At 38.7% G+C, this 14,126-nt stretch overlaps 1 protein-coding gene across 3 annotated transcripts in view; it reads left to right on the plus strand.

Moving 5' to 3' along the window:
- Positions 1 to 8,210: 8,210 nt before the first annotated feature.
- Positions 8,211 to 14,126, plus strand: part of LOC115739415 (uncharacterized hydrolase YugF-like) — a 49,108-nt gene continuing 43,192 nt past the window's right edge. Inside the window, exons 1-7 of one of the 3 annotated variants that reach the window (XR_007196827.1) lie at positions 8,212 to 8,872; positions 8,966 to 9,135; positions 9,268 to 9,399; positions 10,293 to 10,385; positions 10,520 to 10,587; positions 10,856 to 11,095; positions 11,425 to 11,599. Coding sequence is in view for 2 of the 3 variants with exons in the window: in XM_030672491.2 (XP_030528351.1) it covers positions 8,551 to 8,872; positions 8,966 to 9,135; positions 9,268 to 9,399; positions 10,293 to 10,385; positions 10,520 to 10,587; positions 10,856 to 11,018 (948 nt within the window). In the remaining variant the exon portion in view is untranslated. Of the gene's footprint in view, positions 8,873 to 8,965; positions 9,136 to 9,267; positions 9,400 to 10,292; positions 10,386 to 10,519; positions 10,588 to 10,855; positions 11,222 to 11,424; positions 11,600 to 14,126 lie in introns of those variants that run through there. The other 2 variants (XM_030672491.2, XM_030672495.2) reach the window with 2 other exon arrangements.

Raw genomic sequence — 14,126 nt, forward strand, 5'->3', positions numbered from 1 at the left:
CCTCCGTTGTGGCCTGTTTCCGAACCAGCGAGCTCCACGAGGTCATTCAAGCTCCCACTGCTCCATGAAAGGAATCTGCGGCAGCCATAAATGGTGTTCGCTAGAGCTCGGATTCATCGATTCAAGCTCTATATCACTTGACCGCGACAGCGAGCATGAAAGCTAAGTCTACTCTCTGCGGCTTCCACGTTTGATTTAGCTAGTAGTTCGCCATGTGATGTCGTTCGCATGTGTGATTCTCTGAACTTGCTTTGATCTATACTCTGGATTTGCCACGATTACCCCCAACTCCAGTTCACATTCATGTTTAAACTGAGAAAGAGTTCAATGTCTACAACTTGTTCGATAAAATTTCCGAGTCGTCATCAATGAATGTCCGAGTCTAGATTGGATTGGGTTTAATGTCTTCGCTGGCTTCCTTTGTCTATTTCTATCACCTAAGCTGGAGTTGATTTTTGTTTGCCCTCATCGATAGCGAATCCGGTAATTGCTCGCTCCGAAGTTTATTACCGAAGGTCTCGGCATTACATATTTTCCGTATTTATACGAGACGAGCTTGATCTTGAATATTGCCAAATTTGGCCAAGAAACATTTGAATGAAATTGGATTCATCCTGTCAGGATTTAATGTTTGTATGCTTTGGATTTGGCCGAGAAATAACGATGATGACTTTGGAAATTTAGAATAAGGCACAAATAAAAATTGGAGGGAAAACTTTTATTGGAATGCAAATGCTTTTGCTTCGGTGTGTGTTCTACTATGAACTTACAGCCTTTTGTAGTGGCCGGCCGTAGACAACATGGAATGAGAGAAAGTAAGAATGTCCACGACAATGAAAACATGTAAACAAAATCAAATAAAAGACAATACAATAAATTGTTGAAGAAAAACAAGCGTGGCCTCTTTTTCTTCGTTCTTCTTCGATAGCCATCCTTTATTTATGGTAAATAGCGCTTCTTGTCTTCGTTCGTATTCATGAATAGTTCCTTTTATTTTCGGTCTTCTTCAAAAGCCCACCATGAATCAATGCTTTCTTCGAAGACCACCAATAGCCAAATCCTAAACAGCAATTAAATTGCTCAAATCCAATAATCAATTTTATGTTATTCAAACAAGTAAGGTAAGAGAAGACACAAATGCAAAATTTAAGGAAGTGAAATTTTTTTTACTTTCTTCTCATTTTTTTTAGGAAAACGAATAGATTTTCAAGGTTTTAAATGAAATTATTTGGAGAGAATATTTGTTCCGCGATTTTACTTTTTATGGCATAGCTGGAATATTTTGTTTGTGATTTTCGCTTTTGGCTAACGTTGCCCTTTTGTCCATTTCTAATTTTATAAATTCTAGAGCAAAAATTTTATAATAATCAATTTAAACCCAAAACTTTATAAACAACCTCTTTAGGACAAAAACTTCTTAAAGAACGCCCATTTGAGTGGCTTTAGCGAGTCACGTCAGATTTTCCAGGAGATTAAAATCACCAAAGCCATTTAAGTGACCGCTTTTCAAATATCGTTGCACTTAAATAACCGTTTGAAAAGTTTTAATTTCCTCACCAAAATGATGGTCCTATAATAATTGCTGCAGTTGGAAGGAGACTCGAGTATGTTTCAAGCTTCAACTGACCACGTATTGGTTATCCAATGAAATCCATGTAAAACTACATCAACATTTACAAAAGGACAATTAATTAAAGCACGACGTTTGAATAGGTAAGGACATCAATGTCCTACAAGTAATGTCCTTTCCTTGCACAGAAAGTAATGAACCTTCTCCAAATTGAACGTCCAGTAGCCAATTTTGATGTATCTGCCGACAAGTAATTAAGGCTGCATATGGTAACGTTTCTGTTTCTGGGAACATATTTGAAATAGAAATATTTTTTTGTGTTTCTGTTCCCAGCTACGATTTTTGAGAATAAAAACATGTTTGGTAAGTACAAAAGAAAAATATTTTTTGCTCCAAAAGGAAGGATTTGCAATCGGCAACCGGCGGCCGGCGAGCGGCAAGAATGGCCGGCCGCGGCTTCAGCTCCTCGCCGACGATGGTGGGCGGTGGTGGCTTGCACGAGCTCACCGTCAAGTAGTTTCTAAAATGTGTTCCAAAATCCAGAATGAAGTTTTTTTTTTTTGTTTCTTTTTTTGGCTTCAAAAGTGTTCCCTGGAACACTTTTGGAACATTTTTCAACCACATGCATTTCTGTTCCGAAAGTGTTCCGGGAACACTTTCGGAGCAGAAACACTTTCCAGAGAGTATTACCATACAAACCCTAAGGCTACGTATGGTAATATTTCTATTCCCGGAACAACTTTTAGAACAGAAATATTTTTTTCTGTTTTTGTTCCCAGAAACGATTTTTGGGAACAAAAACGCGTTTGGTAATCGCAAAAAAAATCTATTCCCGGAATAAAAAAAGAACAGAAACACGTTTTGTAATCGTATAAAATTTTTGTTTTGGAACAAAAAAGAAGAAGGAAAGAAATGCGTTTGATAACTGCAAAAAAATTGTTCCTAATTTTTTTCATTTAATTAAGGGGACTATATATATTAAAATTAAAATGTCTTTATCTTTTTAACTTACTAAATCAAATTAAATCGCATTTGTTCAATTTACTAAATCAAATTGGACCAATATATGTATAAGCAATTTATGTACGATTTATCAAATGATGATATGGATGAGATCAACTATAAAAAAATAAAAACTGAAAGAGAATGTGAATTGGAATTAGACAACGAGAACAACAAATATGTTTTCTATAGATAGGAAAAATTACAATTATGAGTTACACGTAAATGTTCCCAAGTAGTTAAAAATATGATTACCTTTAAATGGGGACCCTAGAAAAATATTAATTGCACTTTGAGTGAAATCGGGGACTAAAATGAAAAATATTTGTGCATTTAAGTCCTTTTAGTCCAATTGCGCAATTTTTTCCAAACATGAGAACTGAAGTGAGATGCAAGGTATCAAAATCTCATGTCATGACTCTAAAAGTAAAAAGTTTGGCTAAAATGATTTAAAATGAAAATTTTTAGTCAATTTAGGATTATGTTCAATGAAGAGGCATGTGGTCCCAAACTGAATTTTTTAAATTTAAGAGACCAAAATGAAAAGGGAATTAAAATAAGAATATGGACTATTTTTGCACATTTTTCTGACCACAAATACTATTTTTCCTTATTTTAGGCTATTTTTATAATTAAAATAAATCTGCAAAATGTCAAATATCACAAAAAATATTTTTTGTTCAAAATTGGTTGCTAAGGCTAGGCCAAAGCTTCCAAGGTTGATTTTATAATTTTATGAATTTTTTCATATTTTAATTAATTTTTTAAAATAAAATGATAAAAAATCAAGTGTCAACATCATGCAAAAACAAAAGAGAAAAAAGTGTGTTAAAAAAAAAATTTGTTCCCAATTATTTCTAAAAAATGTTCCAAATGTGTTTCTAAAAAGTGTTCCAGGAACACATAAACAAGTTTTTTTTTGTTTCTTATTTCTGCTCCAAAAGTGTTTCTGTTTCTTAAAAGTGTTTCCGGAACACTTTGGGAACATTTTTTTACCATATGCATTTCTGTTCCCAAAGTGTTCCGGGAACACTTTGATAACAGAAATACTTTTGCTGGAACGTTACTATATAGACCCTAAATCACCGACCTCGTTTCTAGCCGTTGCTTTTTTTTTGCTATCACCCCTTTATTCCCAAACCCCTCCTTGTATATTTTGTCCTAGGTTTGAAGTTAAAAAACAAACCTCTCTCTTTCGTAGGTCAGCAGCAACACCACCCAACCTTTCTTGTGCTTTACCAACACCATTCCTGAATCCATTCCCGTAGCAAAAACTCTCCTAATAAATGTAGGCTGAGCATAATGGACTGCTCAAACCGGTAATCGCCCAAATCGGATTGGACCAGCCGCGTGGGTCCGGTTCGCTTTGATTCGATTCTTGATTCCATAAAATTGAAATCAACAAGTTCCAATTCTCGATTCTAGTAGGCAACCGGACCACTCGAACCATATAAATATCTTTATTTTTCAAACTTAAGTGTAAACTTAATTTAGCCTCCTTCATTTTTCCTTCCGCTTGTCATATCTATGTAGATGAGAAGAATGATCACTATGGCTCAACTTGATAAAAAGGATGGGTGGGCAAGTACTTAGAGCAAGTCATTCTCTCTCATTGTGTCTCCATATCGACTAGGAGACACAATGAGAGAGATGACATGTGTAACTCACTTGCTACAAAGATGGCACGTGTAACTCACTTATTTTAGTCTTCGACCGGTTCTATTAGACCACCTAGACCAAGATCGGACCAATTCTAAGCACCTTTGTTCCAATCCTCAGTCCTTGAAATTGGGAACCGGACCACCAATCCGAACCTCAGCACCTGAAATTGGGAACCAAACCAACTCGAACTATGCTTGCCCTATATAAATGGGCATTTATAATTAAAATATTTAAACATTAATGGGCTGAATTATGCTCAATTTAGGCCTAAAGGCCTTGGAACTTTCAGTACTCACTCCCCTAGGCTTGGCCGAATTTTTCAAGTGGTGCTATCCTGGTTCACACGTTTGTTTCATGTCCAATTCCATCACAATCCGATTAAAATGTAGATGCATGAAATGTATTTTGAAAATTAAAACTAAATTAAATACAACCTATATGAAAATGATTTAATATTTTTTGCCAAGGGCTGAGGTCGATCACTAATTTTTATGGAATTAATCCTTAAACAAAAAAATCAAAATTTAGGTGTCAATAGTTATTTTGGGAAATGTTTGAGAAATATTATGTTGAATGTATCCTATTTGATGATTTTGAATTGTGAAAGATCATGTGTTTTGGTTTGTGAATTCGATTTATGAAATAGATTTTGGATTGGGTTTGTGGGTTGTTTGAGGATGAGTTATTAGTTTTATAATCAATGTCACAATATTTTGAATTCATTGAGGGGCTATGCATGCATACTTTTAGGGGTGTGCAAAAGAACCAAAAATCACCAGGGAGCGGACCAAATCAACCTAGAATAAGCGGTTCCTAAGAGAACCGATCCCGATTCCAAGTGTGGAACCATCCACCCGCTATATCGGTAATATATATAATATATAGAATTTACTTTTTTTTAAATGAAAAATCTTGAATCCTTAATTTGAAATTCGGTCATCTCGTCTCAAACTCTCACTCTCATCTCGATCTCTTCTCTCTTTCGTCTCACACTTTCGGTGTCTTACTCTCACCTCTGTCTCTTCGTCTCCATCTCCGTCTTAGTCTCTCGACTCCCATCGACTCAAGTCCTCAATTTCCATCAACTCATAGTCACACCTTCGGCAGTTCATCACGTCCCTCTCTCGCTCTCGGCCACCTCCATTTTCTAAAGTTCGAATCCCTAATCTTCAATCTACTTACCAAATCCCTAATTTTCAATTTCTATTTGGTCGGTGAAGGTTTGTGGGATCGGTTCCATGGACCCACACGAGAACCAAACCGGATCGGCGGTTCGGTTCTCGGATGGGTCCATGGAATCAACAAGTGGTTCCCGGTTACAATTTTTCAAAATCGATACTTAGTGGGCGGTTCCCAATTCTAGGGTGGGAACCGCCCACCTAGACCATGCTCACCTCTACGTACTATCTTAAGACGTCATGTTTGGGTTGAGCCACGCATTGATATAGATGGAGACCTACAACAAGCGAGAATCTTGATAGGTCTTATTGAGCACTAGGTTTATCAAGGGACGGGACCTTAGATAGTTACTTTGATATTGTTGACTGAATGGGCGTTTATGATATGTACAAATCTTTAATGAAGTGATATAACTCGTCTTTTATGTTTTACTTATATTATATACTGGATTTAGATAAATATGTTTATGGTACCGTTTATTAATGTGCACAATGGATGCTCGATTTGCTTAGAAAATAGTTATACTCCTCACTAAGCGGTGATTTGCTCATGCCTTTCATCTCAATTCTTTTTCGGGTTCCACGGCTACAAGCGAATACGCCAAGAGTGGTCGTAAGGGGGCTTTTTTGGGCGTTTGGATTTTGGTTAAAGTAGAAATAGTTGTGTGCGTTTAGAATGATATTTATTGGGTTGAGGTTGTTTAGAATTGGAGATGAATATATTCTTCTATGTGAACTTTAGAACTATGCATATTATTATGATATGTTTTGTTTTGAAGCTGCGTCCATTAGGTATGAGGACGATCAATGTCATTTCTTTTGTACTTGTAGAGTTGAGCTGCGATACAAGCTATGTGGAAGTTCGTCGATGCCCAAAGGCCTCTCTCTTCTTGAGAATCGGCGAGACTAGCTCACGGGCTTAAGGGCAAAAAGGGCAAGTCAAGATATAGGTAAGCTTCGCATATTACCAATATATTAACTTCAACATGTCTAGGATGTGTCCCTAAAAATTATAAAAGAATGGGAATTGCTAGGTTCTCCCAACCTCAGCTGCATCATTACTCCCGGGCTTGCTTCACAACAACATTTGATTCCTCCGACAACGACACAAAAACTCTCTAGATATTCTCCAATTCAACTTAGCGAATTTTTCGACAAAAAAAAAAAAAAGCCAATTTTTAAACTTGTGCCTTTCTATCCTGTCTTCCATCGTCAATCCGAGTTATGTTACGTCAAATAATGAGTTCATACCTTCACATATCCGAAATCTGTACTTTATGACAGGGGTGAGCGGTTCTAGGTTAACTGTCAAAATTGGATCCTCTTTTTTGAGAAACTAAACCTATATTGCATATCCTGGAACCTGGAATATACCTTGTCACGGGTTCCACGGTCGGTTCCAAGGTTTACTCAGATTCCACCTGTATTCTTAATTGACCGATTGCGGTGAATTAGTACTTCTAATGATCGCAATTTGTTGTTACAATCTACTGACCATAACTCATATTTAGATACACAAAGAATATAAAACATTAACGAAGTAAAACTCTCGATTATGGAAAATCACCAAAAATGAAAGTTTGGACTAATGATTTCAAATTAAACACTCATCATTGGATACTATGAAATACCATAGGATCGTGCGAAGATATAGAACAAGAAAAACACAAACACTTGTTCCAAATTCTTATCCATTGGAACCGGTTCCCCAATTTTAGAATGTATAACCTAACTTATTTTCACCAGTTTAGATCTTTGATTCTCGATCCTACATTGGAACCGTGCTCACCCCTGCTCTATAATTAACTTACCCAAAGGTAATTTTCATATTACAAAAAATTTCAAACTGGTACCTCATGACACATTAGTTCCAAACTGATTTTCCTTGCACAAAATATCCTGAACTAGTAACCCAATGCCCCAAGTTGTGAGCACACGTGACAGGCAACTACAAGACCGATTCGACATGGAAAATCCACGTTTGTTAACACCGTCCATTTTAAATGATGGTAAATTTGGGTTGAGAGTACCTGTTTGGGATTACTGATGAGATGGAAATTAGTTTGAAGTGAATATAACATGAGGTATAAGTTTTGGATTTTTGATGAGACGGAAATTAGTTTGTGGTCAATGTATTGTGGAATACCGGTTTGAAATTTAAATGGTATTCAAATCTAAGTAATAAAAGGAAATGCTTTGACTTCTATAACATACTGACATTTTTTTGGCCATATGAGCAATTAATATCTAGGAAATTGAAAAATTTCTTGCCCACTATGCTTGATAACAAATATCGACGGTGCTTGAACCAATATATATATATATAAACTATTACTAAAGTGGATATCTAGATAGAATGTTACTTATAATTATTAAAGTATATAAACATCGACATATAAGTTCCCATATAATTTTTGCATGTGGAATTTGTTTCGTAAAATTCCAAGTGTTAATGGGAAAATAAAAAGTTTTTTTTTCTTTTTAAAAGAGAAAATAAAAAGGCTCTCCATTAATGAGATGTTGTTGTATGGCCTATAAATTATATGATCGTTATTATTTTGACCGTTCGAATTATCAATGATTGAGACAGGTTCACTGTATATTTTTTACAATACATTCAATTTTTTTTTTTTTTTGCATTACCAATAGAGAAAGTGCTTTTTTTTTTTTGGGGGGGGTCGGAATATTTTAATTTTTTATTTTTTTGGTCGGAATATAGAAAATGCTTTTGCCTCGCCTACCTTTGATGACCTCTCTGTTCTAAAAAAAAAAGATTCAAAAGTCCTCCTGTCTTCCTCGGACCTCGACCCTCGTCTCTCCGAGGGCCACTCTTGTCTCCTTTTTTTTTTTTTTTTGAACTTTTGAAGTGGTAATCGAGGACAGCTCCTTTGAATCTTCATCCCAGTAAACGCCAAAGTTACAGACTAAAGAAGATGTCTGATTAGCAGATGACCTTCGTCCCCATCTCTGGTCAATCCAATAATATCTCAATCTTGACAGGGAAGAAGAACACCCTCTTGGTGTCTGGATCAGACCCACCATTTTTTTCGATCTAATCCGTCCTCCAGAAGCAACCCAATCCTCAAAAAGAGCTCAAGAACATAGCCACAGAGGAGCAAACAAGGGAACCAAATCTTGATGGCAAAGTGCTTCAGCTTTGCAGAGACAAGGAACCGATGCTTCCGCTTCTCCTTCTCCCGGGCGGGCCTGAAGTCGGCCACCACCGACCTCGGCGACGGCACCGTCATGCACTGTTGGGTCCCCAAGACGTACAAGCCCAGCAAGCCCAACTTGCTCCTCTTGCACGGCGTCGGAGCCAACGCAATGTGGCAGTGGAACGAGTTCATCTCGCCCTTCATCGCCAGGTTCAACGTGTACGTGCCTGATCTCTTGTTCTTCGGCGATTCCTACACGACCCGGCCCGAGCGGACCGAGCAGTTTCAGGCTCAGTGCGTCGCAGGTAGGGACTGTCGGTTTTACGAGACGACAGGATAGCAAAAGGACTCGAGCAAGGCTGACTCGAATCAGCATTTGACCCGTTTTGTTTTTGCAGGAGTCTTGAAGGCTCACGGAGTGAGGAAGACGAATGTGGTGGGGATAAGTTACGGCGGGTTCGTGGCGTACAGCTTGGCGGCGCAGTTCCCAGAGATGGTGGAGAAGCTGGTTCTTTGCTGTGCAGGGGTGTGTATGGAGGATAAGGACATGGAGGATGGGATGTTCCCGGTGAGCTTGAAACGTTCAATAGAATCGTTCTGGGAATTATAAATCACGTTGCAGAAACTGCTTTTGTGTGTTTCTCGTGGAGTTCAGCGCAATTCTATCTAAGTGAGTCTTGGCGCAATGTCATCTTGGCAGGTGAAGAGCGTGGACGAGGCCGTGAGTTTCCTGTTCCCGCAGACGCCGGAGAAGGTGAAGGAGATGCTCAAGGTTGTGTTCTACAAGCCGGCGGTGAATATGCCCTCTTGCTTTATGCAGGATTTCATTGATGTAAGTTGGCAGAAAGTTACAAATATCTCAGCTGAACGTTTGTGTTCTAAGAATCTGAGTTTAGTTGATGCCAAGTGTTCAGTGTTTGTTTCCTTTGCTAGCGAAATTGGCGCACTTCCTTTTCCTGACTCGTAATGTAAGTTTGTGCAGTTAGTTTAGTTATAAGCTAATAGCTGCAATTCAACAGCGAAAGTAGAATCTTTAGATGGCTCTCGCGTGTTTTCATGTTATTGACTAAGCCACTTCTTGACCATACCCATAGTAGTCTTGTTTCACATTTTTATTGCTCACGATTACGCGGTGTCGGGCGGATTAGCTTCTGTGGTTGAACAAAGCTTCTTTCCTTGCTTTAGCAGCTCTGGTTGTTTGTTATGTTCATGTGGATGTTTAATGAGTACAAGAAAACGAATGTGCATGAATTGAAAGACCTCTGCTTTTAGAGAACTGTGGTCAACACCATGATAGTTTTCCATTCTATGAGAATTGGTGCCACGTGCAATGACTGAACTTTTTTGGTAGAAGAAAAATCACTACTTGGCATTCTGTCCTCGACTATCGCAGCTTTGTTCTCTCTAACCCATACTTGAAGCCGAGGACCATTGCGTAGTGTCATTTAGGCCACGAAATGAATAAGTAGCTTGTTCTTTGCGAACTGAGACAACACAATATGTCTAGTTGTGAAGACCGGTACAGACTAAACAGCAGCTTGTGAGACAAAGTGCTAACTATCACTCTCCCCGATCCTGCATTAGCTGTGCTGTTTCAACTTACTTAGGAAAAGCTAAATATTTAGGTGTCATTTGATGATGTTTCTAGTTGGGCTATCTAGGATAAGTTTGTCTCGATCACTCAAGTTCTGTGGCATTTCAAGAACGGTCACCATGATTCTGCAGGTTATGTGCACGGAGTACCTTCAAGAAAGGACAGAGCTGGTCGATGCCTTACACAAAGATAGGAAGATGTCTAATCTTCCCAAAATTAACCAGGTTTCTTTTCTCTCGAAATCTCTGTCCTCTCAACCGGACTCACGCAAGTGACTCATTATATATTCACATTGATTTTGTCGGTAGCTTCTCTCTTCCTTGGCATCCTCTCAAGCCATTGATATTTTCTGATGCAGCCGACACTGATAATCTGGGGGGAATATGATAAAGTCTTTCCATTGGCATTGGGTCACAGATTAAAGAGGTTTCCCTTCTATGCTTTTGCTTTGGTTTTTCCACTTTCTTAACAAGCTTGATTCTCCACTGGAATTTGTATAAACTACATCATGGGATGAAATCCAATCTTCAGAACCAAAATGTTCTTAATCACCTAAGACCGTTTCAATTCGAACATTCAATGCTCATGAGCATTAATTTCCAGGAGAATCTATTTTTGAGAACGGCTTTTGGTAGATGTTCTTACTGAATAATCTGCTTCTTTTCTTTCTCATCGTTCGAATGACTTTGGCCAGGCATCTGGATGAAAGCGCACAACTAGTGGTTATAAAGGATTGTGGTCATGCGATGAATGTAGAGAAGCCGAAAGAGATGTACAAACACATCAAGTCGTTCCTCGTGGGTCCACAACTTTCACCTAAGAAGGCAAATCAAAGCAATGGCCAGAAGGTGGACTAAGAGCCAGCAATGACTTCATATCAATTTAAGCTATGTAATTAGAAGAAACATAGTTCGGCATATTGAACCTATGAAGAGGGAGGGCCATACTATGGGGAATGTTTCCTCTTTTTTTTTACTTGAGATATAACATTACAGACGCGTTTGTTCATTGTGAATTTTCCTATATTAGTGTTGCAATGTTTGCTTGTAATGTTGCTTTCACAGTTCACAAGTCAAATTTATGCAACGAACGTTGTCCTTCTTTCCAGTTCGGCATTAATTCTAAGGCATATTGGTTATCAGAATGTTGATATTCTGAGAACCGCTCGATGATGGAGCTGAAACATGAAGGTAATTGGCATCGCCGCTTTGCAGAAGGAGTTCTTGATGACTTTTCTCGCCCTTTATCTCATTACTGATACAGATGAGTTTTGCTTCAATTGAAGTTGCCCGGGCTGATAAACTGCAGCATCAGATCATGGTGCAGAGTCAATCAAGACATTAGCTCCTGCAGAAGGAGGCTGAGGTAGTGAAGGCAGAGTATTTGTTCTCAACAGGTGTTATCAAGTTGCATGAGAAGTAGCCGTTAGAATTTCCATTCTAAAAGTTGGATCGTTGCTCTAAATATTCGGAGGTTCGTATCCCCTGATATCCAAGCGAGCTCGTATCCTATGCATCAAACGCATGTAAATGAAGCTATTTTGTTTTAGTAAAAGTATTGTGAACTCATACAACTCTCTTTGATTATAAGAATCACATACAGGGGAAGAGAAGGAGGGGAAGCAAATAGGTAGAGTCAAGACAAGAGTCCTAGGCTCCGTTTGTTTCGCTAAAAATTGATGGTTTGGAAAACACTATCTAAAAAATGATCGCTTGCCTCGCCTAAAATAATTAGTCAATGAAAAATGTTTGATTATCAACAACAAATTATTCCTAAATATGTTATTTAAATTATTCATTTTTCATGAAAAGAGCCTTAGAGTTGTTTACAAAGTACTTGTTCAATGTAATTTAGGAGATTTTATGATTTTTGAGCCTATTATAACGTTTCGAAAACCTCTTTCTATAATAATAATAATAATAATAATAATAAAACCCAAGATTCATATTCGGTGTTTGGCAATGTCCAATTTATAACACCATGAATAGCACACTATAGCCAACACCACTTCGCCATGCCCAACCGCCTCTCCGGTGGCGGCAGGCAGCTTCTCCAGTGGCGGGCCGCCTCTCCGGCGGCTGCGGTGGGCAGCTTCTCCGGCGGCGGCGAGGCTACCGATGATGGTCCTATCTGACCCTGGCGAGATGGGCATGAGAAGGACATCAATTCTTGTTCCATCTGTAGAGAAGCACATTATGGAGGCAACTGTAGATACTCACTGCTATCGGGTACTTCGTGCTAATGGAGTTGAGTTTGAGAACGTCTCGACGGAACGTACAAACATTGGGGACATAACAACTCGTGTCTGTTCATGTCGACATTGGCAACTCTATGGACCGCCTCGTGCCCATGATGCTGCCGCAGTTATCTCCTGGGGTTAGAACGTCCTTTTACATGCCGAGCCATGTTTCACCGCGGCTAGCTACCGAGAAACATACTCACAGGTGATAAATTCCATTCGAGATAGGAATTTGTGAGGGAACTGATGGTGGAGGCGCCACGGCCGACATCACTATATACTCCCTCGGCCCACCCAATACACGTCGGCCCCTTGGTAGGCCTAAAAATAAGGTTATGCGGTCGGAGAACTTGACTAAAAATAATGTGGGGCCACTGCCATTTGTTGGGGGCATTCACAGAAGAAATGCATGATGCCTCTATAACCCATTAAAATTGGATTTTCCAATTCCCCTTTCTTTTTCCTTCCCACATCATGTTGATCCGCCACAAGTTTTTTCTTTTCTTTTTCCTCCTGGATTTACTGTACAGTTCGTGCTATTTGTAAGTATGAAATGGCTGTACGTTAGCTGTTTAGTTTCAAGATGACATATTATGGCTTAAGTACACCACAAGTGCCAAAACAGGTGTACGGCACTCACTTTAGTGTCAAAACTTTCAAAACGATCACTTCAGTCCCAAAATCGGAGAAAACGATCATTTAAGTGCCAAAATATATATATATATATATATATATATATATATATATATATATATATATATAACAATCACTTAAGTGTCAAACCGGCCAAATTCCGACCAAATGAATTACGTGGCTTTCACATTTAAGTTTATTATCTGATGTGGCAAAATTATAAAGAGCGGCTGCCACGGTAGAAATTCGATGTGGCTCGTGCGTTGGAAGACAAAAAAAATGACATCGCTGGGGGTTATATGCATTTACAAACAACGTCGCTCAATTGTCATCATCCTTCATCAGTCGTTCCTCTCTCGTCACTCGCTCGCTTGCTTGTGGTTAGTCGCCATCATCGCTCACTCACCGTCATTGGTCTCCAATCAGCCTCGTCGTCTCTATAACTATCTGTGAGGAGGTATGCGTCTTCTCTCCCTACATTTTAAAGTTAAGGTTCCGAGGGAAAAATTAGGGTTCCGATGGCAAAATTAGGGGTGATATGGAAAAATTAGGCCTCGGAGTTGATGCGGTGGGGACGTCCAGTTATTTAATCACAACCTCTAGCTTCGGTTCCTTCATAAAAGAAGATAATGCGCCCTATAAAGAAAGGTCCGTTCCAATGCAAAAGATAGGCCAAGTGGCAAAGCACTTTGGATGCCTCTGCAGATTCTAAGTGCTGTTATTTGCTACGAAATAGGGAAGTTGATGCTGTGGGAACCACGAATTGTTTAATCGGAAACACTATGGTGACACCAAACGACAACTACTGACTCTTTAATCAAAAGCAGGCCGCTAATTGTGGGGACCTCCATGTGAATTTTATTGGGGCTAACAATACAACATAAAAAGAGTGAATAAGTTGTTTGAAGAACTATGAAAATCAATTATGGAATAAAACAAGCTCAACTTCAAATATAGATAGGATATCTATTAGAATTCAGGTCAGTAGACGTTTGAAATAACGTGAGAAGATTATGAGCTGAAATATATAAAGAACACGAGAGAAACAATGGTTGATATAAAAAGATTGGGTGAGCAAATGTTTCACGTAATA

The sequence above is a fragment of the Rhodamnia argentea genome, chromosome 11 (genome assembly GCF_020921035.1).
Source record: "Rhodamnia argentea isolate NSW1041297 chromosome 11, ASM2092103v1, whole genome shotgun sequence".
In the NCBI taxonomy this organism is placed as follows: domain Eukaryota; kingdom Viridiplantae; phylum Streptophyta; class Magnoliopsida; order Myrtales; family Myrtaceae; genus Rhodamnia; species Rhodamnia argentea.